The sequence below is a fragment of the Nothobranchius furzeri genome, chromosome 7 (assembly GCF_043380555.1).
Source record: "Nothobranchius furzeri strain GRZ-AD chromosome 7, NfurGRZ-RIMD1, whole genome shotgun sequence".
In the NCBI taxonomy this organism is placed as follows: Eukaryota; Metazoa; Chordata; class Actinopteri; order Cyprinodontiformes; family Nothobranchiidae; genus Nothobranchius; species Nothobranchius furzeri.
This window is the reverse complement of record NC_091747.1, coordinates 68382515-68403180: the sequence shown is the minus strand read 5'-3', so window position 1 is coordinate 68403180 and position 20666 is coordinate 68382515. Positions and strand designations below refer to the sequence as shown.

The following is a 20666-nucleotide window of genomic DNA, read 5'->3' as shown; positions in this document are numbered from 1 at the left end:
AACCAAACACCAATGGTGATCAGAACCGTACCTTTGGTCCGAGAGCCCCTCGGGTTGTGTTCTAGCTGCGACGTCCCACTCTCATCTTCTGTGACCGTCTCATGGTTGTCCCCCGTTGTCCTGTACTCTGTGACAACTCTGTTCATCCTCATCTCCTCTCTGCTGACGCAAGATAAAAAGCCTGATGGTATACAGACTTGTGATGAGAGCAAGACTAAAGCGTTCTTCACACCGAATGCAGAACGGATGCGGTCCGGTTTCCGCCTGGCTTCGGCAAAGATAAAAGAACCTCGAGTCCAATCAGAGCATTAACGGCTGCGGTGCAGACCTGGATGAATATTTTTTCTCTCTGCATATGGATTGTCAGGAAGGTAAAGATATTATGAAAGCCAGACAGGAAGTGAGATGTGTTTCAGCGAGGTGCACCTGGCATATTTGTGTTATGTTGTTGGACCATTGTCCTGATTATTCTCCTTACCCTGATTTTTACACTGTAATAAATTATTGCTTTAACACTCAGAAACCACAACTCTTAACTTCTTGGGCAAAATGAACGGAAGTGCTTTATGGTCATTTTAAACTAATTTGGTTGAAATTCCCAAGGTGGCATTGCTGGTTTTTCATCTCATAATCTGTCTGTTGCTATTAGGCCACACAGTTCAGTTCAATTCAATTTATTTATAAAGCGCCAAATCACGACAAGAGTCGTCTCACGGCACTTCACACAGTAAACATTCCTGTCAGGTCAGTTCATTAAGCCAATCAGTAAAAATTTCCTATGGAGAGCCTAAGTCTCCTCCCTTTCCGGTCGGCTCATGGGTCCCCGGAAGAACAAAATGACAAAATGAATGCAAGTCAACGGGCCTCAAAGAGCTATTTTCTAATCCTCTTTGCCTTATGTTGTACTTCTATTTAAATAAAAAGTAATGATGCATGCAGGGGATGATTAAGGTCTACAGGGGCCCATAGGCTACACTTGGGAACCAAAAATGCTTGATCGATGCGAAATATTCTTTTCCTATATTCTTATCTGCAGATTTTTATTTTAATTAGGGCTGTCAAACAACTAAAAATGTTAATCAAATAAATCTTGGGGCATTTGTGAATTAACCAAGATATACCAATATTTTCTGGCATTTTCATCCATTTCACCCCAGCAGCCAGGATCCGGTGTCGGTGCAGGATCGGCTCGGGGTCCTTCGACTGCCGATGACGTCACATGACTGCAACTCTACTCGGCTTCCACACACACGTTTTGGAAAGACATCAGCAGTTTTGTTAATAAATTCTTGTTTGTTAACACCTAAATGTTTTCTTTATAGTTGTAATTTGTTAATAAAACACCATATTATCTTTGTTTTGTAAAGAATGTGAAACTGCATAAAACCAGCATCGGACTGACAAAAATAGAACGGTTCTTATATGTGAAGCCTTATCTGTTTGTATTAATGTGGAGTTCGTCTGTATATTTCCTTAGTTGTTATCTAAATACATTGTTTGACTCTAAATGTTGCTTGGTGTGTTTCAATAAAGTTCTTATATTTTATTTTGCCCCATTTCATCAACATCAAGAGCTTCTGAGGGTCTCCGTTTATCATTTGCTTATATTTTACATTTTCTTTAGACATTCAAACACATTTTCTCCAAAAAGTGTTGATTTTTGGACTACAGGACTACAACCGCTAAGACTACCACTGCAAATTTGTTCTGACCAATCAAAATCATAACGTAACTTCTGGAAGCTTCATGTTCAGCCAATCAACTACTTTCACGTCATTGGCAGTCGAAGCACCCCGAGCCGATCCTGCACCCGAGCAGATCCTGTACCAACACCGGGGTTAAGTTAGCATCCACCATCAGCGACACCTGGCTAGGACCTTCTGCCGGGCTCCCATCAGAAACTACTTGAAGCAGGTCTGCCTCTGCCCCCAACTGGACAACATCAGCTTCTCTGTGACTGCTCGTTCCCTCCTTTGAGCTAGCATCATGAACCTCTGCCGCTCCAGCTAGCATAGCTCCGTTGCTTTCATCGTGAACGTCTTGCTTTTCTATAACCTGCTGTTGGGTTCAGCAGCAGATTTAAAATATTTGGACAATTTAGGGATTTTCTGCATTAGATTTTTGTGCGTTTGTTCTTTGATTCTCTCCGTTTTTCTTGTCTGAGCGCCACTCTCGCATTTTCTTTCTGACATATTTTTCATTTTCCCTCGGTAAGTGCAGCCAGTGTTGGAACTGTTTTAAACTGAAAGTAGCTGAAGTTCCCCCAAAAGTCACTAGATGTCGCCAGATGACGTCACGTGCTATGTTGCATATTGATGAGGTCATCACGCCACATTGGCATTCATTTTCCACATAGCATCTAAAAGATATATATCTCATATAAATACCGTAAATCCTCTAATACTAGCCTGCATTTAATTAACTGCCGGGTATCATATTTTGGCCGGTGTCGGCGGAGGTCAATAATGGCCGTTTTTTTATTGTGGCCGGGTGGAATGTGGTAACAAGCAAGTACGGGGGGCGGTTGTGTCATCCGTCTCACTTTTGATTTGCCAGTGATAGACCGCGAGGGTAACTTTAACCGTGCGGAGATGAAGAGGAGGCGAAAATTTGATATCAAGTTCAAAGAGAACGTGCCGATTATGCTGCAGAACACTCTGGGGAGCAGTAGCAGGGGTTGTATGAACTAGTCACTAGTCGACTTCACCGCTCTATAGTGACTTGTTATGCCTGTCATCGACTAGTCGCTGTCACGTGATAATGTCCGGCAAGATGCAGTCTTCGGAAAAGACAGCAGCCTGCTGTCAGCAGGTGACAAGCTCCTGCACGTCGGGAGGCAACGCGCTGTGCCAGAGCATCGGTACTGACACCCGCCGTAAAACGGACATTTAACCAAATTGTGACCTTTACCCTCTTGCAATTTAACCTTCCCCTCACCCCCATCCTAACCTTAACCAGCTTCTGCATGCAAAGCTCTGATTGTTGACGCGCTCCAGACATCTGCGTCCTGAGCACGGCCACAGTAACATTATCAAATCAGGTGTCGCCACCTCAAAAACTAATTTAACACGCGATCGTTCATGTCGGCTCATTTCCTTTGATGTTTTCTGTCTTTTATTCTTTTATTTGTGCCTGATGCGTTTCGCTGCTGTGGATCGGGGCGCATCACCTGTTTTGTCCTCGGTGACACACCTCACTGATGATGCGGCCGCCAAGCAGCGCGCACTCCGCTGTTTTTGCGGTCGGTAGGTCTTTTAGAACTGCAGTTCAAAGGTAACTCATGAGGTGAATATATATGAACCCAGGTAGCAGTTTCTCTTTAGGACTGAGAGGAGATGCAGGAAGATAATAAACAGGCAGGACAGAAAAATAGTCAAATAAAAACAAGTTAGTTTTTGTACCTGCTGGTTGCAACAAACAGACACCATTGAAGGTAATCAGAAGTGAGGAACAGAAAATGAAATAATTATTTTAATGTTTAGAGCAGCAGGAACTCTGAGAGGCTGCAGGCGCATCAGTGAGTTTGCGGCCGCTGCGCAGGGGAAAGAAATCTTCCGAGATATCATCCACGTATCCAACACACACATTTCATTTTAGTTTTCCATTCAGACAGGTTTGTTTTGAATAAGTTTTAATATCAAAGCTGTTACAAATTGTCATTTCTTTGAATTGTCATTTCAATTGTCATCTTTAAAATTGTTAGCAATAAATTCTTAACTTTTTAAACCTGACTCCTCTTTGAAATGAAACACAGAATGGTGTATATTTGGTTATTGAATAAGCAAAGAATCCATTAAGTCTTCTGTTTAATAAATAAACTTTTGCTATTAATTTAATTATCTTAAACTAAAAATTAATCTTTGGATTAAATATAGACCAAGCCCATTGGCATATGAACTTCTATTGAATATATAATAACCTACATATTTATATATGATAAAAGCTTCATTTGCTAACTTGTTTGATCTTTCTCAGAATCTAACAAAGCTGACAGCAAACGGCGTTAATTCTAGTATGTAGTTTAACCACGCTATAAATCCAGCAGGGTGAACTTTGTAAAGTTGACAACTTGTTTACATCAATGAGCAGCCGCACAAGAGATTGTAAACCAACATTCGTAAGATAGCTAACACTTACATTTTGTGAATAGCTACCGCTCTACATGAGCGCCAGCTAAGTGTGCTAAACCTTCCCACAAGACAACTGGGCTTGAACTAGTAGAAACCAGACTAAACTGGCAAAAAAACTACCTCGTTACCGATTCTACCCTCCATTCAACACTCCCGTAATTCATTGACACAAACTCACGTGATCAGGTGACGCAGGTGCAAAGGGTCAATTTACTTATACAGTCTATTTAATAGAAAGTACCACTATGAATTCTTCAGTTTATTATTATTAGTTTTATATTTGTGTGTGTGTGTGTGTGTGTGTGTGTGTGTGTGTGTGTTCTGTCTTCTCTATCCCCAGTGAGTCGTGGAGGATGGCTGCTTATACTGAGCCAGGATCCTCTGGAGGTTTCTTCCTGTTAAAAGGGAGTTTTCCTCTCCACTGTCGATACATGCTTGCTTAGTATGAGGATTGCTGTAAAGACTCTGAGACTAGTCAGTAACTCGGTCATGGACGTAATTTTGGGGGGGGGGGGGGGGGGACATGTCCCCCCCACTTTTTCCAAAGTCAAGTTTTGACCCCTGCACTTTTTACCATCCAAAAACAATATTACACTATATTAAATTGACACTGGTTGAGCTCTAGGACCAAGCAGAAAACAACCGTTTCCCGTTAGAGCATACTGTAAAGATACCCCCCTTCCCAATTTCTAAAGTGAAAATTACGTCCATGGACTCGGTGCAATCTGTTGGGTTTTCTTAAACAGGAAACTTTTAACTAACTGGAATAATGATTTGAACCCAGTGCACTAAGTGTCCTGTATGCTGATGACCCGTTGGGAAACACTTTCTCTAGTGTTTTCACCCCGGGGGTGGGTGGGGGGGTGGGGGTGGGGGGGGGTGAACGCGCTGGTGGAAGCACACTTGACTCAGAACTTCTGAATTTGTTTTGAAGTGATCTGCTGCTTTACTGCATTTGCATAAGTCTGCAGAGCTAAACCCCATCGTCGTGTAGTAATTCTAGCTTTGATGCTAAAACAAAAAGCTACAGAAGCCAATAGGGAGCCCAAGTCACACCCATCTGCTTCCAGAACATGGGCCCCTACTGCCAAAATAATGAATGGGAGTTTATGAGAGGATGAGTTATTTTCGGTTAGCTACGTTCCATGGATTTAACATTTGATGTCCGTGAATTTTAACCCTTTGATGCATAATGGTCACTACAGTGGACAGGTACTCGAAATTATTTGTTTTTGCTATTAAGCACAGCTGTTGAAGACTTTATTGCATTTGAGCCCCTCCATTTGGACTTCAGTAAGCCAAGCCAACATATTTCATGCTCAGAATGCACGCTGTCCACTGAGGTGGACATGTAATAAATTATTTGTAAATTATAAAATTTTACAAAAATATTTGTTGAAATTTGTTTCATTCACACCTAAAGACAAATGAAAAAAATTGTTAAAAAAATCATGGTTGAAGATTTCATAATTCATGTATCAGAGGGTTAAAGACACATTTTGATTCCAAGAATGAGCTTATTTTAGACAGATGGCAAATTAAATTTAGGTTTTGTGTGAAAACGCAAAACAGACTACAACTGCTCGTCTCACCAAACTGACATCATCAAACCAGACAAGGAAAAGAAAAATGTCTGTGAGTTTAGTGAGCTTCACATCCTTCTTACAGTACAGAACGAGCAATAAACGTGGACAAAACCACCATAAATCTGGCCATGTGTGAATTAGCATCTACGCTGGGGGGAGGTGATTCTGCTGTGACGTCATGTCTGATTTGCAGTCTTTTTTATTACGAATTTTTACGAATTCATAAATCTCAAATTATGTGACAGAGTTGAAACACACATAAATATGTATCCTTTTAAAGCTGTTATAGCAAAGCTGCAAAAAAGCTAGATTAAGAACGCAAACACAGAAACGCATTACCAGAGGACACGAGATAGTGCTAAACACCAGTCACTGTTTTCTAGGTCTTGACGTCTTTTGTTGTCCTAATGGTGTTTTTCTTTTAGGGACTCTGGTAGTTTGTCTTAAAGTTGAAGTGGTAGCAGCCGGCTGTTTCTCCTTCTCTGATATTATTGAGAGTGTAATGAGTGGAGAACCCATGGAAGTGCAGTGGTTGGGTGAGACCAACAACCGGATGGTCCAAACGTTGCTTTTGGTCTGAAATGTGTTATTGGTGGAAATTTTGGGACAAATGCAGGGGAACCACTTTATTATTTCATTTGGTTTCTTTACAATCTCCACAATTAATTTAGAGCTATGCTGTGTCAGAATGTTAAAAGGCACGAAAAAAAAAGAAGAAGCTATTTTCCACATTTGCTATAACAGCTTTTACTGGAAGTACAACATAAGTGTGATTCGAGCCGTAAGGAAAAGCAGATTAGAAAGTTGCTGTTTCTACTTCACTTACATTCATTTTCCCTTAGTTCCGATGACCCATGAGCAGACTGGAAGGGGGAGGAGATTAGGTTCATAACAAACAGCTGCACACCGCCATTTTGGAAAAATTAGCACATGTGAATTAAACAGGATTGGATGAGTGTCAAGTTTTCATGTAATGGTTGCACTGACGTGTATCTGTTGTCTTCAGGCGCTGGAAAGGATTCACCAGGCCAGTTCAGGTAACAGTTGAGGAAGACCATGCAGGCCATGCCAGTCCACACCCACATGATGAGCCGAAACGACACACCAACGTCATAAATCAGCTAATGATGCAGAGACAGACAGGAAGAGCAAAAGAATCACGAGAATGAAGAAATGGGAGGAGCTAAATGTTTAACAAAAGTGTTCATGAGGTGAATCTGACCCAAAAATGTCTGAGTAACACTCTAACTTCAATTTTCTCTCAGCTATATCCCTCCTTTAAATGGATGTCAGGCTGGCTCGTGTAATGCTAATAAACCAGAATGAGTGTGTCTGTCTAAGTGACTGTTCTGTGAGTTGTTGAGCAAGGGTTTGCATTCAGTGTGGTTATTCCATCGACATATAAAAATGTGAACATGGCCAGGTTGAAGCCAAAAGTGGGAGGTTCCCACCACTGATTTTTTGACCGTGTCACATGTCTCATCACACCCATCCCGCCCAGACAATCCAAAAATGGGAAAAGAGGTGGCGCTGAGGGTGTGGCTGTTACGTCTTGGAACACGGTTGGAACAAATGAACCAGTGCGGCTACTAGCTAACTTAGCTAACCCAACAAGCTAAGAAGGGCTCTGGGGACTGGGGTAGCCCACCCGCATGACCAACTGGCTCCAGTGCAAGGCTGTAGTAATGCTGGTCTCCTGTGGAGATCTAATATAGACTGGGACTGTGAAATTACAAGCATAACCTCAGACCACTGCGATTGTAGCTGGGCGTCATCAGCTCTTGCTCCACGGTTGGAGATCAGCGGGACATTAGCTACATGCTAACCTGAAGCTAACAGAGTTTTTCCGTTTGTTTTTATCAAGAAAAACACGGTAGAGCACATCCAAAGTGAAGGCACCTCCGACCTGTAATGAACTCATAACTAGGTCAGCTGACTGAGTATGTCGGGCTTCGTTCCACCACGGTCAAAGATCCGCGAGTGCACCGTTGCTGATGGTCCCGGCTCCACTTCAACATGGTAAGCAAGTACACAAAAATAAGTATAAAACTGCAGCCTAGTGGCTCTTTTATGCAATGTCAGCAATGCAGAACTGTCAGGTACACAGGTGGCAGGAACGACCAATCACACTTTAGCAAGTATCAGCAGAGCCAATAGATGAGCTTATGGAGGTTCTAATGGAGGTTCTAATGGGAAACCAGCTTCAGCACAAGCAGGTTTTTTTCTGCTTGGCCCTAGTGCTTAGTTAGTGTCTATTTTAATAAAGTGTAATATTGTTTTTGGACAGTAAAACATGCAGGGGACAACAAAACCACATCCATGCCAAGCGGTGTTGTGGTAAGTGCATAGAATTTCCCCCCATTCAACCAGCAAATTGTTAGCGAGAAAAATGCAGTTGAGTGACTCAGAAATGCAGCAGCGTCAACTATAACAGCTGCAGTGTTTCTGTGGTCTCCCTCAGAGATCCACAAGTGACCAGCATGACTACAGCCTCGCATCGGAGCTGTCCACGAGTCTGGCTACCCCGGGGAACTGTAACAGCCAGCCGCCTGCTCTAGCAACTGTTCCTGGGCAGGAGACAGGAGAAGACGGGCACCCATTCCACTAACATGTTTGACTAAGCAGTTAAATAACGCAGCATTTCCCCATTCAACCAGGGAAATAAAGTACAGAAATATAATTTTATTTACTGAAAAAAGAAGCAACAACAGATGGATGGATGGATGATCTGTTAGTGCAGTCAATAACCACAGCTTGTCCTCTTTGTCCATATAATTCCATGATTAACATCCAAACACTAACACAGAGACAAAACTAAAGTTCGGAGAGTCGAAATGGCCGAACATCTACTAATGTGAGGCCCAGGTTGAGGCCTTTCTCCGGAGTTTGCTCTGAAGTCACGTGGATGCTCATTAATTGTTCAGAATTTTAAACATTCAATTACACTTAAACAGAAGAGCTACAAACGTTTACCTAAAATGGTTTTGGAACCAGGCTGTAAACGTGTTTATTTCTGCTGTGAAATTGGTATTTTAACATGGGAGTCAATGAGCATTTGCTCACTTCTGTTGCCAGCCCCTAGTGGATGAGGAGAGAACTGCAATTTTTGTCACTTCCGTGTTGGCTTCATTTCACACCAGGATTATGAGGGCTTGGGTTATTCCCAGTAAATGCTGGAAGATGAGTGATGCTCCAACATTCTTCTTTTTTATTTCCCCACATCAAACAAGCACAATACCAATAGCTCATGTTAGCATTAGCCATGTAGTTTAAGGTAGCAACATTTATTTGTTATGCTGATTTATGTGTGTGTGTGTGTGTGTGTGTGTGTGTGTGTGTGTGTGTGTGTGTGTGTGTGTGTGTATCCGAGTGTGTGTGTGTGTGTGTGTATCCGAGTGTGTGTGTGTGTGTGTGTGTGTGTGTGTGTGTGTGTGTGTGTGTGTGTGTGTGTGTGTGTGTGTGTGTGTGTGTGTGTGTGTGTGTAAGTACCTTGACACCTGGGAAGGTCACAGCTGAAGAAGCGTAGGAGCCAAACATCAAGGACAGGATGGTTAGTCGTATATTCCCAAACATGTTGGACAGCTGAACAAGAGAAAACTATCCATGAGTTGATTCATAAACATGTGTTAAAGGTTCCATATCATGCTATTCTAAATCCTTAAGAAAAAAAGGTAGGTATGATTAAATATTACCGTTGGCTCCTCCTTGAACCGTCACCTTATCGTGGTGGAGGAGTTTGAGTGCCCTAATGATCCTAGGAGCTATGTTGTCTGGGGCACTTTGTGCCCCTGGTAGGGTCTCCCATGACAAATTGGTCTTAGGTGAAGGGTGAGACAAAGAACAGTTCACAGGATATTTCATGGATGTAAATTCAAAAAGTCGGAGCACCCGGCCCGGACGGTTAACGGGGTCCCAACCTGGAGCCAGGCCTGGGGTTGGGGCCCGTGAGCGAGCGCCTGGTGGCCAGGCTTTCGCCCATGGGGCCCGGCCGGGCCCAGCCCGAACCGGATACATGAACTCATCCAACTGTGGACCCACCACCCGCAGGAGGAACATGAAGGGTCTGGTGCAATGTGGATCGGGTGGCAGACCAAGGCGGGAGCCTTGGCGGTCCGATCCCCGGACAATAAAACTGGTTTTTGGGACATGGAACGTCACCTCGCTGGCGGGGAAGGAGCAGGAGCTTGTGACAGAGGCTAGATATGGTCGGACTCACCTCGACACATAGCATTGGCTCTGGAACCCAAGTCCTTGAGAGGGGTTGGACACTCTCCTTTGCTGGAGTTGCTCCGGGTGAGAGGCGGAGGGCTGGGGTTGGCTTTTTGTTAGCCCCAAGACTCTCTGCCTATGTGTTGGGGTTTACCACGAGGGACGAGAGGGTAACTTCCCTGCGCCTTCGGGTCAGGGAACGGGTCCTGACTGTTGTTTGTTCTTATGGTCCAAATATCAGTTCAGAGTACCCACCCTTTTTGGAGTCCCTGGGACGAGTGCTAGATAGTGCTCCATCAGGGGACTCCATTGTCCTGCTGGGGGAATTCAATGCTCACGTGGGCAATGACAGCTTGACCTGGAGGGGTGTGATTGGGAGGAATGACCCACCTGATCTGAACTCGAGTGGTGTTTCATTATTGGACTTCTGTGCAAGCCGCAGTTTGGCCATAACGAACACCATGTTCGAACATAAGGATGCCCATCGGTACACTTGGTACCAGGGCAGCCTAGGTCACAGGTCGATGATAGATTTTGTAGTCGTATCACCTGACCTGCGGCTGTATGTTTTGGACACCCGAGTGATGAGAGGAGCGGAGCTGTCAACTGATCACCACCTGGTGGTGAGTTGGATCAGATGGCAGGGGAAGATGCCGCGTAGACCTGGCAGACCCAAAAGCATAGTGAGGGTCTGCTGGGAACGCCTGGCAGAAGAAGCTGTTAAGACGGTCTTCAACTCCCACCTCCGGCAGAGCTTTGACCGCGTCCCGAGAGCAGTGGGGGACATTGACTACGAGTGGGCCTTGTTCCACTCTGCGATTGTTGAGGCAGCTGTTGCTAGCTGTGGTCGCAAGGTGGCCGGTGCCAGTCGTGGTGGAAACCCCCGTACCTGCTGGTGGACACCAGAGACTTGGGGAGCAATCAGGCTGAAGAAGGAGGCCTATGGGGCGTGGCTGGTCTGTGGGTCTCCAGAGGCAGCAGACAGGTACCGGATAGCCAAGCGGGGTGCAGTAGTGGCAGTTGCTGAGGCAAAATCTCGGGCGTGGGAGGAGTTTGGTGAGGCCGTGGAAAAAGACTATCGATCAGCTCCAAAGAGGTTCAGGCAAACTGTCCGGTGCCTCAGGAGAGGAAGGCAGCAACTCGCTCACACTGTTTACAGTGGGGATGGGGAGCTGCTGACGTCAACTGGGGCTATAGTCGGACGGTGGAAGGAATACGTTCAGGAGCTCCTCAATCCCACCTACACACATTCCGAGGAGGAACCAGAGCCGGGAGACCTGGGGATGGACTGTCCAATCTCGGGGGCAGAAGTTGCTGAGGTAGTCAAACAACTACACAGCGGCGGAGCCCCGGGGGCGGATGAGGTTCATCCTGGGTATCTCAAGGCTATGGATGTTGTAGGGCTGTCATGGTTGACACGTCTCTGCAACATTGTGTGGTCATCGGGGGCAGTTCCTAGGGAGTGGCAGACCGGGGTGGTGGTCCCCATCTTTAAGAAGGGTGACCTGAGGGTGTGTTACAACTATAGGGGGATCACACTCCTCAGCCTCCCTGGAAAGGTCTACTCCAAGGTACTGGAGAGGAGGGTCCGATCGATAGTTGAATCTCAGATTGAGGAGGAGCAATGTGGTTTTCGTCCTGGCCGTGGAACCGTGGACCAGCTCTAAACCCTTGCAGGGGTGATGGAAGGGGCATGGGAGTTTGCCCAACCAATCCACATGTGTTTTGTGGATTTGGAGAAGGCTTATGACCGTGTCCCCAAGGACACCCTGTGGGGGACGCTCAAGGAGTATGGGGTGGGTGGCTTTCTGTTAAGGGCCATTCAGTCCCTTTCCCAGAGGAGCGTGAGTTTGGTCCGCATAGCCGGTAGTAAGTCGGACCTGTTCCCGGTGAGGGTTGGACTCCGCCAGGGCTGCCCTTTGTCACCGGTTCTGTTCATTACCTTTATGGACAGAATTTCTAGATGCAGCCGTGGTGTGGAGTGTGTCGAGTTTGGTGGCAGGAGAATCTCGTCTCTGCTTTTGCGGATGATGTGGTCCTCCTAGCTTCATCCAGCTCTGACCTTCAGCTCTTGCTTGGTAGGTTCGCGGCCGAGTGTGAAGCGGCTGGGATGAGGATCAGCACCTCCAAATCTGAGACCATGGTTCTCGACCGGAAAAGGGTGGCTTCCCAACTCCGGGTTGGGGGAGAGGTCCTTCCTCAAGTGGAGGAGTTTAAGTATCTCGGGGTCTTGTTCACGAGTGAGGGTAGGAGGGATTGGGAGATCGACAGGCGGATTGGTTCAGCATCTGCAGTGATGCGGACGCTGAGCCGATCTGTCGTGGTAAAGAGGGAGCTGAGCTAGAAAGCCAGGCTCTCGATTTACCAGTCGATCTACGTCCCAATCCTCACCTATGGTCATGAGCTTTGGGTTATGACCGAAAGAACGAGATCGTGGATACAAGCGGCCAAAATGAGTTTCCTCCGTAGGGTGGCCGGGCTCAGCCTTAGAGATAGGGTGAGGAGCTCGGACATTTGGGAGGGACTTGGAGTAGAACCGCTGCTTCTCCGGATCGAAAGTAGCCAGTTGAGGTGGTTTGGGCATCTGGTCAGGAAGCCTCCTGGACGCCTCCTCGGGGAGGTGTTTTGGGCATGTCCTGCCGGCAGGGGGCCCCCGGGTCGACCCAGGACACGTTGGAGAGGTTACATCTCCAATCTGGTCCGGGAACGCCTCGGGGTCCTGCCGGAGGAGCTGGTGGAGAAGGCTGGGGAGAGGACAGTCTGGAGCTCCCAAGTTGGGATGCTGCCCCCGCGACCCGGACCCGAATAAGCGGAGGAAGACGACGAAGACGACTGAGATGTCATTTATCTCAAATACAAGTTATCTTTGTCTGCGGGAATTTAAAACCTGGAAAAGAAATGAATTGTTTCAATGAAACCACGCCCACCCCAGCTCCGACAAAACGTGCCTACAACAGCTCCTTGGGCAAGTCAGTCAAAAACTTGAAACTGAGTTTCTGTAGCTGAGAGCTGGGAGGGAGGGGTGAATGAGTCATTTCTGTCTGAGGTGTTTTTTTTTTGCAGAGCAAAGCTGCCCTCCTGGTGGAGGGTAACTTTGAAGTGCCTTTTTTTCCCTCCATGTGAACCAATCCTCATGTAACCTCTCTTATCTCTATTAAGGTAGCGTGACTCATGGTTGCGAATGACCACAGTCACCAATTCTTGTCATGTGTCTTGCCCATGTATGTCTGATCTCTGAATTGTGTGTACTGAAACTCTAATTTCCCTCTGGGATTAATAAAGTATCTTTGATTTGATTTTGATTTGATTTGGTCAAACAAGTGAGCATGGGGGCCCACCTAGATTGGTTGTACCTAGGGCGCAGAGTTTGGAGCTACGCCCCTGCTCCTGATCAAAAGGATCTTATTACAAACTAGATTTGGGTCCAAACCTTCATCCAACATGACAAATAAACAATCGTTCTATGGGGGAGCCTGGCCAACACTATCTTTCCCAGTGGGCCCTGCATCAATATCTGCATCTAGCTTAGGCAGAGAACAGGGCAGTTGGGAGAACTTCATCACCATGTGGAGCAATGATGACTAGAACGCATTACTCTTGAATTACATTCTTTTTTCCAGTAAGATGAAATCAAAGGCATTGTGTCGTCTAGTCAAGTAAACAAATTAAAGTTACTTTCCCTGTTCACTTTCCATTATCATTTTCCTTTGACACAAGGATTTTAAATACTACCACATAATCCCAGGCCAGCTTCTGTTATGGTGCCAGATATTCTGGTTAAAAGACGATGGGATCTTGTTTATGCCAACATGTCTGACAGACACGTCCAAAGCAACTCATAAAAGATAAATAACCCATACTTGTACAGCGCCTTTCTGAGTCAGAGGACTCCAACGCACTTTACACTACAGTGACTCATTCATTCATTCATTCATTCATTCATTCATTCATTCATTCATTCATTCATTCACACACTAGTGGTGCCCTGCCCTGCCTCTGACCACCACCAGCACGCAAGGAAGGTGAAGTTCCTTGCTCAAAGACACAAAAATACAACTTCATGAGCCTGGGACTGAACCTGCAACCCTCTGATTACAGGGCAAACTCCTAACTCCTGAGCCACCATCACCCCTAATTTAATGTTCATGTGTGAGACTTACCGTAAGTGAAGTAAAGGTCAGACAGATTCCTCCAAAACCATTAAAGGAGACAGCAAAGAAGATCAGGACGGACAGCACTGATGGAATAAAGTGAAGCATTTTTTAACAGCAAGGAAAACATTAGTTCTCTCCACACAGTTTATGCAAGATTAAACTTCTTCCCCTCCTTGGGCTGCCACCTCACCGTGGTGGTGGGGTTTGAGTGTCCCAATGATCCTAGGAGCTTAAGTTGCCTGAGGCTTTATGACTCTGGTAGGGTCAACCATGGCAACCAGGCCCTAGATGAGGGATCAGACAAAGTGCAGCCCTTATGATGAACAATACAAATGGAAACAGTGGATGAGATCCACCCGGATTATTTTAAGGCTGTGGATGTTTTGGGGCCGTGTTGGTTGACCTGGCTCTGCAGTATCACGTGGACATTGGCGGCAGTTTCACTGGACTGGCAGACTGGGGTGGTGGTCCCCCCATTTAAAAAGGGGGGATGCAGAGTGTGTTCCAACTACAGAGGGATGACACTCCTGAGCCTCCCTGGTAAAGTCTATTCAGGGGTTCTGGAGAGGAGGGTGTGTCGGATTGTTGAACCTCAGATTCAGGAGGAGCAATGTGGTTTTCGTCCTGGCCGTGGAACACTGGACCAGCTCTATACCCTTAGGGGGATCCTGGCAGGTGCGTGGGAGTTCGCCTAGCCAATCTACATGTGTTTTGTGGATTTGGAGAAGGCGTTCAACTATGTCCCCCAAGGGGCCCTGTGGGGGCACTCCGGAAATATGGGGTACCAGGCCCTCTGATACGGGCTGTTAGGTCCCTGTATTGCCGGCAGTAAGTCGGGCTCGTTCCCAGTGAGAGTTGGACTTTGCCAAGGCGGCCCTTTGTCACCGATTCTGTTCATAACCTTTATGGACATGATTTCTGGGCACATCCAAGGTGTTGAGATGATCCGTTTTGGTGGCCTAAGGATCAGGTCTCTGCTTTTTGCGGATGACTCGGTTCTGTTGGCTTCACCAGACAGTGATCTCCGGCTTTTGCTGGAGCGATTTGCAGATGAATCTGAAGCGGCTGGGATGGGAATCAGCTCCTCTAAATCTGAGACCATGGTCCTGTATCAGAAAAGGGTAGCATGCCTTCTCTGGGTCAGGGATGGAGTCCTGCCTCAAGTGGAGGAGTTTAAGTATCTCGGGGTCTTGTTCGCGAGTGAGGGAATGATGGAGCGTGAGATCGACAGGCGGATTGGTGCTGCATCTGCAGTGATGCGGGCGCTGTACTAATCTGTTGTGGTGATGAGAGAGCTGAGCCAGGAGGCAAAGCTCTCGATTTACTGATAGATCTACGTTCCTACCCTCACCTATGGTCACGAGCTTTGGGTAGGGACCAAAAATGATTGTGGATACAAGCGGCTGAAATGAGTTTTCTCCGCTGGGTGGCTGGGCTCTCAGGGACAGGGTAAGAGGCTCGGTCATCCGGGGGGTTCAGAGTAGACCCGCTGCTCCTCCACATCGAAAGGAGCTAATTGAGGTGGCTCAGGCATCTGGTTAGGATGCCTCCCTGGTGAGGTTTTCCAGGCATGTCCAACTGGGAGGACATCTAAGGGAAGACCCAGGACACGCCGGAGGGACTATGTGACTCGGCTGGCCAGGAAACACCTTGGGATTCCCCAGGAGCAGCTGGCTCAAGTAGCTGGTGAGAGGGAAGTCTGGGCCTCTCGGCTTAAGCTGCTGCCCTTGTGACCTGACTCTGGATAAGCGGCTGTAAATGGATGGATGGTAAACAACAGCTCAAACTTCTTGAAAGGGTGCGACTATGGCTTCTTGTTCTCTAAGAGAGTTGTAGTTCTTCTCTCAGGTCAATGTTGGTCAACAGATTTTGATCACAAGTTAGTACGAGTGTGAAATGTTTCGCTATGATGGGACCACAAGGTGTACCTGTCTAAGAGCTGTCTCACCTGCAGGATCGTAGGCAGCAACAGCCATCATCGCACAGGAGGCTGCGAAGCACGAGCTGGAACACACGCACAGAGTTAACAAAGGTTGAATATTCTAATATTCATACTCGAATTGAAGTTGGAGTCTCTCAAAACATTTTAAGTACTTTCTGTATTAGTTGAACAATATTTTAACAAAGATTTTTGTGTTTAAAATGGACGTTCTCCTTAGTTTTAGTACTTTCTACCAACTTGCTCTGTTTTTTCAATTGAGAATAAAAGTTTTTACTGGCAGCGGAATTAAGTGTGTCCTGTAAGCAGAGGGTTGCCGGTTCAATCTCCATCTGTTGCAGTCATTGTGTTATTGAGCAAGACGCATCGCTCTCCTTGCCTGCATGTGGTGTTGAGGGGGACCGGCGGCACCTGCCCTCGGCAGCCTCACCTCTGTCAGTTAGCCCCAGGGCAGCTGGGGCTATAAAGTAGCTCATCACCAGCAACAAAGCAGCCCGTCTCAATTGAGGACGCCTCTCTGGTGCCACACACCAGCCTGTTACTGCTGCTGGAACGCGATGATGTGCATCTTTCACACGCACTCACTTGTGCACATTGTTCTGCTACAGTGCCAAAGTTTGACTTTCAAAAAGGTTTCCCAAAGTGCCTTTCCAAGCACTTCCCCCCCATGAGTCGCTCTTGGTGTTTCTCCAGATAGAACAACAGTGGTAGAGGCCCGAGCCTGGCTCTCGGCTGTGAAGCGTTCACTACCGGTGCCACGCATGCAATCGCTCTCGGAATGTGCTCAGGAATGGTGTCGCGTCTGCCACACGAGCAGGCGGATATACACGACATTGTTCACAACGGTCATATGCTTCAGTTTCTTTGACATCCCCCTGTTCCGTTGAATTATGCAAAACGAGACTAACATCTCCAAAACAACGTTTCACCCTTGGGTCAGACTTGCAGGAACTTTTTGTTGAAGGAGGTCACTACCCGAGTTCCTCATGGGGAGGAGAAGTCAGGGTTTCTTCCTCTTATTTCCTGGTTCTGAAAAAGAACGGGAGGGATGAGGCCCATCCTTGACCTGTCTCTGACGTCTTCTCCCCACCACAGAACGTGTGTGGCCTGTTAAGCTTGGTTTATGCTTGACGCGTCCGCGAGGTCCGCACGGCTCCACGCGGCAAAATTGCGTCATTTTAACAACCACGCCCCTCCACCGCGCCTCCGCACGGCCCAAACTTTCCGCACCGCGCACCTAGGAAGTTTTCTAAACACGCGGACGGACATGGTGGACTGGCAAGAACTAGTATGGCAGAGGTTCGTAAATACAGACATTTGTATGATTCAGCCTCTGTCACTTGAAATGAAGAAGAAGAAGAAAATATAATTTCTATAGCGCCTCTCAAGATAAAAATCACGAGGCGCTTCACAAAAACAAAAAATGTAAAAATATAAAAAAGCATTTAGAAAATGTTTAAAAATATATTTAAAATGAGCACAAATAGATAATTGGGATTTAAAAGAAAAAATGTTAGAGAGAGAGAGTGAACAGCAAAGAGGGAAATCAGTGGATCCTGAGGAAGGTGGAATAGGTGGGGAGAGCAGAATAAAGAGAGAGAGGTGATGAAGGTCATACAAAAGCCAGCTTGAACAGGTGAGTCTTCAGCTGCTTTTTAAAGGAGACCACTGAGTCCACTGATCTCAGGCTCAGGGAGAGAGAGGTCCAGAGTCTGGGGGCCACAGCAGCAGATGATCTGTCACCTTTGACCTTTAGCCTGGTGCTGCACAACCAGTAGGCTTTGATCACTGGACCTCAGGGACCTGCTGGGGGTGTAGGGACTAAGAAGATCACCAATGTAAGATGGTGCTTGTCCATGTAAGGCCCTATAGACCAGAACCAGGATCTTGAAATGAACCCTGAAGTTGACTGGCAGCCAGTGAAGCTGGAGGAGAAGCGGGGTGATGTGGGTGTGTTTGGAGGACTTGGTCAGAAGCCGAGCACAGGCGTTCTGAACCACCTGTAGACGGTTCAGGGAGGTTCTGCTCAGACACGTGAAAAGAGAGTTGCAGTAGTATCTAATCAAATCAAACTTTATTTATATAGCACTTAATCATATAATGTAACTCAACGTGCTTAACAAATTAAAAAGACCCCGCATACCCACACTCCCTCCCATCCCCAGAATTTAAAAACAGTCTGACAATAAAAACCCCTTCACAACACACATCCTCTGGCACACACACATGCCCCTGAAAGATAAGTAGGCCCAAGACCATTAAAGGGGCATTATGGAAGTGTGACAGCCAAAAAATGTATAGAAATAATAAATGTCTTCTTCATACATTCTCCTGCAATGCCCTGGTCCTGTAGAAAGAGCCCTGGCATTTTTACTGTGATTGCCTGTTTTTCTGTAAAATCACAGAAAAAGAGAGATGCTCGGGTCGAGCAGTTCCTAACGCCTGGGACCGCTGGACTGAAAAGCACTTTTAAACAAAGATGAGGGTAAGATGTGGAGGGGGCACGCAGAGGTCTTCATAGAGTTAACTAGTTTGGTTAACTCAGGCAAAGAAACAGGAGCAAAGCTATCTAGGATGACGGGCCTGGTTGGAGTCGGGAGAGGCGGCGATAAGGCTGAAGGAGAGATGCTAGATCTAACCTTATTGACTTTGTCCACAAAGAAAGACAGAAAGTTCTCACAGTCTGCAACAGAGTGGATGGAGGCTGTAGGAGAGGCAGGAGAGACGATGCTGCTGCTGGTGTTAAACAGCACCTTGGGGTTCCCTTTGCTCTGGGACACCAGGTTGGAAAAATACGAAACTCTCGCATCTCTGACTGCAGAGTTAAAGGATGTCAGAAGATCCTTTAGGTGCAGCAGATGGACGTGGAGATGGGTTTTCTTCCACAAACGCTCAATTTTTCTGCATTGGCGCTTCAGGCTGCGAAGGCTGTCATTAAACCAGGGAGTAGGGTTCACTGCAGGAACTGATCTGGTTCTGACAGGACAGATGTTGTCCAGGATGGAGAGGCAGTGCTCGTTAAAGTGAGAAGTTAAGGAATCTGGGTCGTTATCAGAAGAACAGGGTGGATCAGAAGCAGCAGAAACATTGCTAGCTGTGCTCTCATTAAGAAAACGAGAACTAACCAGACGGCGAGCAGGAGGTGGGGACGCAGAAACTGACAAGTTCAAGAAAATGCAATGGTGATCTGAAATATAAACGTCCTCAGGACATGCCTTGACTCGCACCTTAAGCGATTGGCTTCCAAGGTTGGACATGACCCAACAGCAACCTTAAAGAGCTGCACCTATACTCAGAATCTAGTGTTATAACTGTTGTTACTGTCTTTGTGCGGTCCAAAACGTGTGTGCCGTAACCATCAGGATCCCGTATTTTCAGTAGTTTTAAACCTATATCTGACATTAGCACAACAAAAAACTTCAATATGAATCCTAATTTTGGCATGCCAGCTGCAAATGATCAGGGGCTTCTAAAAGAAAATTAACCCAAACAACCGGATGGGCGAGTCTCACTGGGAGGGACAATAACAGGAGGATGTATGAGGAGAAGGGGTGTACCTACAAACCCACAGGGACACTAATGTGATGATATGAATAAAGCAGAGGATGCGGCAATAGATGGGAGAAGCAAAGAAAAACGTGTATGAACCAATGACAATAGATGAAAAAATGACAGACACCTCCCAACAAGCCTGAGCGGGCGCGGCCCATATCTGTCCATCAGGATCCCCAGGGGCAGCGTGGCCGCACTAAGGAGGAAGGAGCCGATGGTGAAGCCAAGATTCAGTATCTCATCTTGCTCCACACAGCTCCTCCAACCACTTTCTTCAACTGCGGTCTCGTTGGTGAGAACCGTCTCATTTTCTGAAAAAGACAAAAATTCATCATCACAACGTAATAACTGAATACAACACGCAAGCAGCACACAAACAACTAACTCCAGTGAAACTCAGACTCTAACGGGGCTAAAATCTGGATCCACCACGCTCTTTAAACATTGTTGACATGAGACAGGCGGCAGGACTCTGTTGTAGATTAAATAGATCTAAGTGATTCAGATTTACTGTCACAGCTGGCAAAAATCCTTTTCTTCGTTCTGACACCTTATCACGGACATGCTGGAGGACCAGAGAGATGCTACACTGATAGAGTTGTGGGTTGTTTCTGAAGCATCCTCTCTCCTGAACACTTTGTCAGCTTCAAGGAGGACTTCCTGCCCCTGCTGCTGGTAAACTCAGAGTGTCCCTGCGCGTGGAAATGTAACTCTGTATTTAGCAAACCTTATTTCTGGAAAATTCCCTGAAGAATAGAGGAGGATTTTGAAGCAATAGTTCCATGAAGCTCCTATCAACAGAACAGCGTACATCTCTCTTATCCATGACTGTGGGGTTGTGTGTTACAAGATTCTGGTGCTAAAAGTCTGCTGTGAAGCTACTGAACCATAAGTGGACCAACCAATGCACAAGTGAGAGTAGAAGCCCTCGTTCTTCAGCATGATGAGCAGCGAGGCCCAACCCAGCAGAACTGCAGAGAAGAGCAGGTTCTCCATGATGGCCGTGACGGCCATCCACCACCTCCGCCTGTAAGCCTGAGCCAAGCTGGGAGCCATGGTAGCTGGGGACACGGGGGTGGGGAGGGGGAGTTAGTCA

At 46.5% G+C, this 20666-nt stretch overlaps 1 protein-coding gene across 5 annotated transcripts in view; it reads right to left on the bottom strand.

Annotated features, from left to right (window-relative positions):
* The window catches only part of slc43a1b (solute carrier family 43 member 1b), a 47853-nt gene that overhangs the window by 9794 nt on the left and 17393 nt on the right, over window positions 1–20666 (bottom strand). For all 5 annotated transcript variants that reach the window (XR_011521231.1, XM_070553626.1, XM_054751839.2 and 2 more), the window contains exons 2-8: window positions 20473–20631; window positions 19698–19881; window positions 16028–16083; window positions 14086–14162; window positions 9206–9298; window positions 6704–6837; window positions 32–159 (exon numbers count right to left, since the gene is read on the bottom strand). Coding sequence is in view for 4 of the 5 variants with exons in the window: in XM_070553626.1 (XP_070409727.1) it covers window positions 32–159; window positions 6704–6837; window positions 9206–9298; window positions 14086–14162; window positions 16028–16083; window positions 19698–19881; window positions 20473–20626 (826 nt within the window). In the remaining variant the exon portion in view is untranslated. The remainder of the gene's footprint in view (window positions 1–31; window positions 160–6703; window positions 6838–9205; window positions 9299–14085; window positions 14163–16027; window positions 16084–19697; window positions 19882–20472; window positions 20632–20666) is intronic.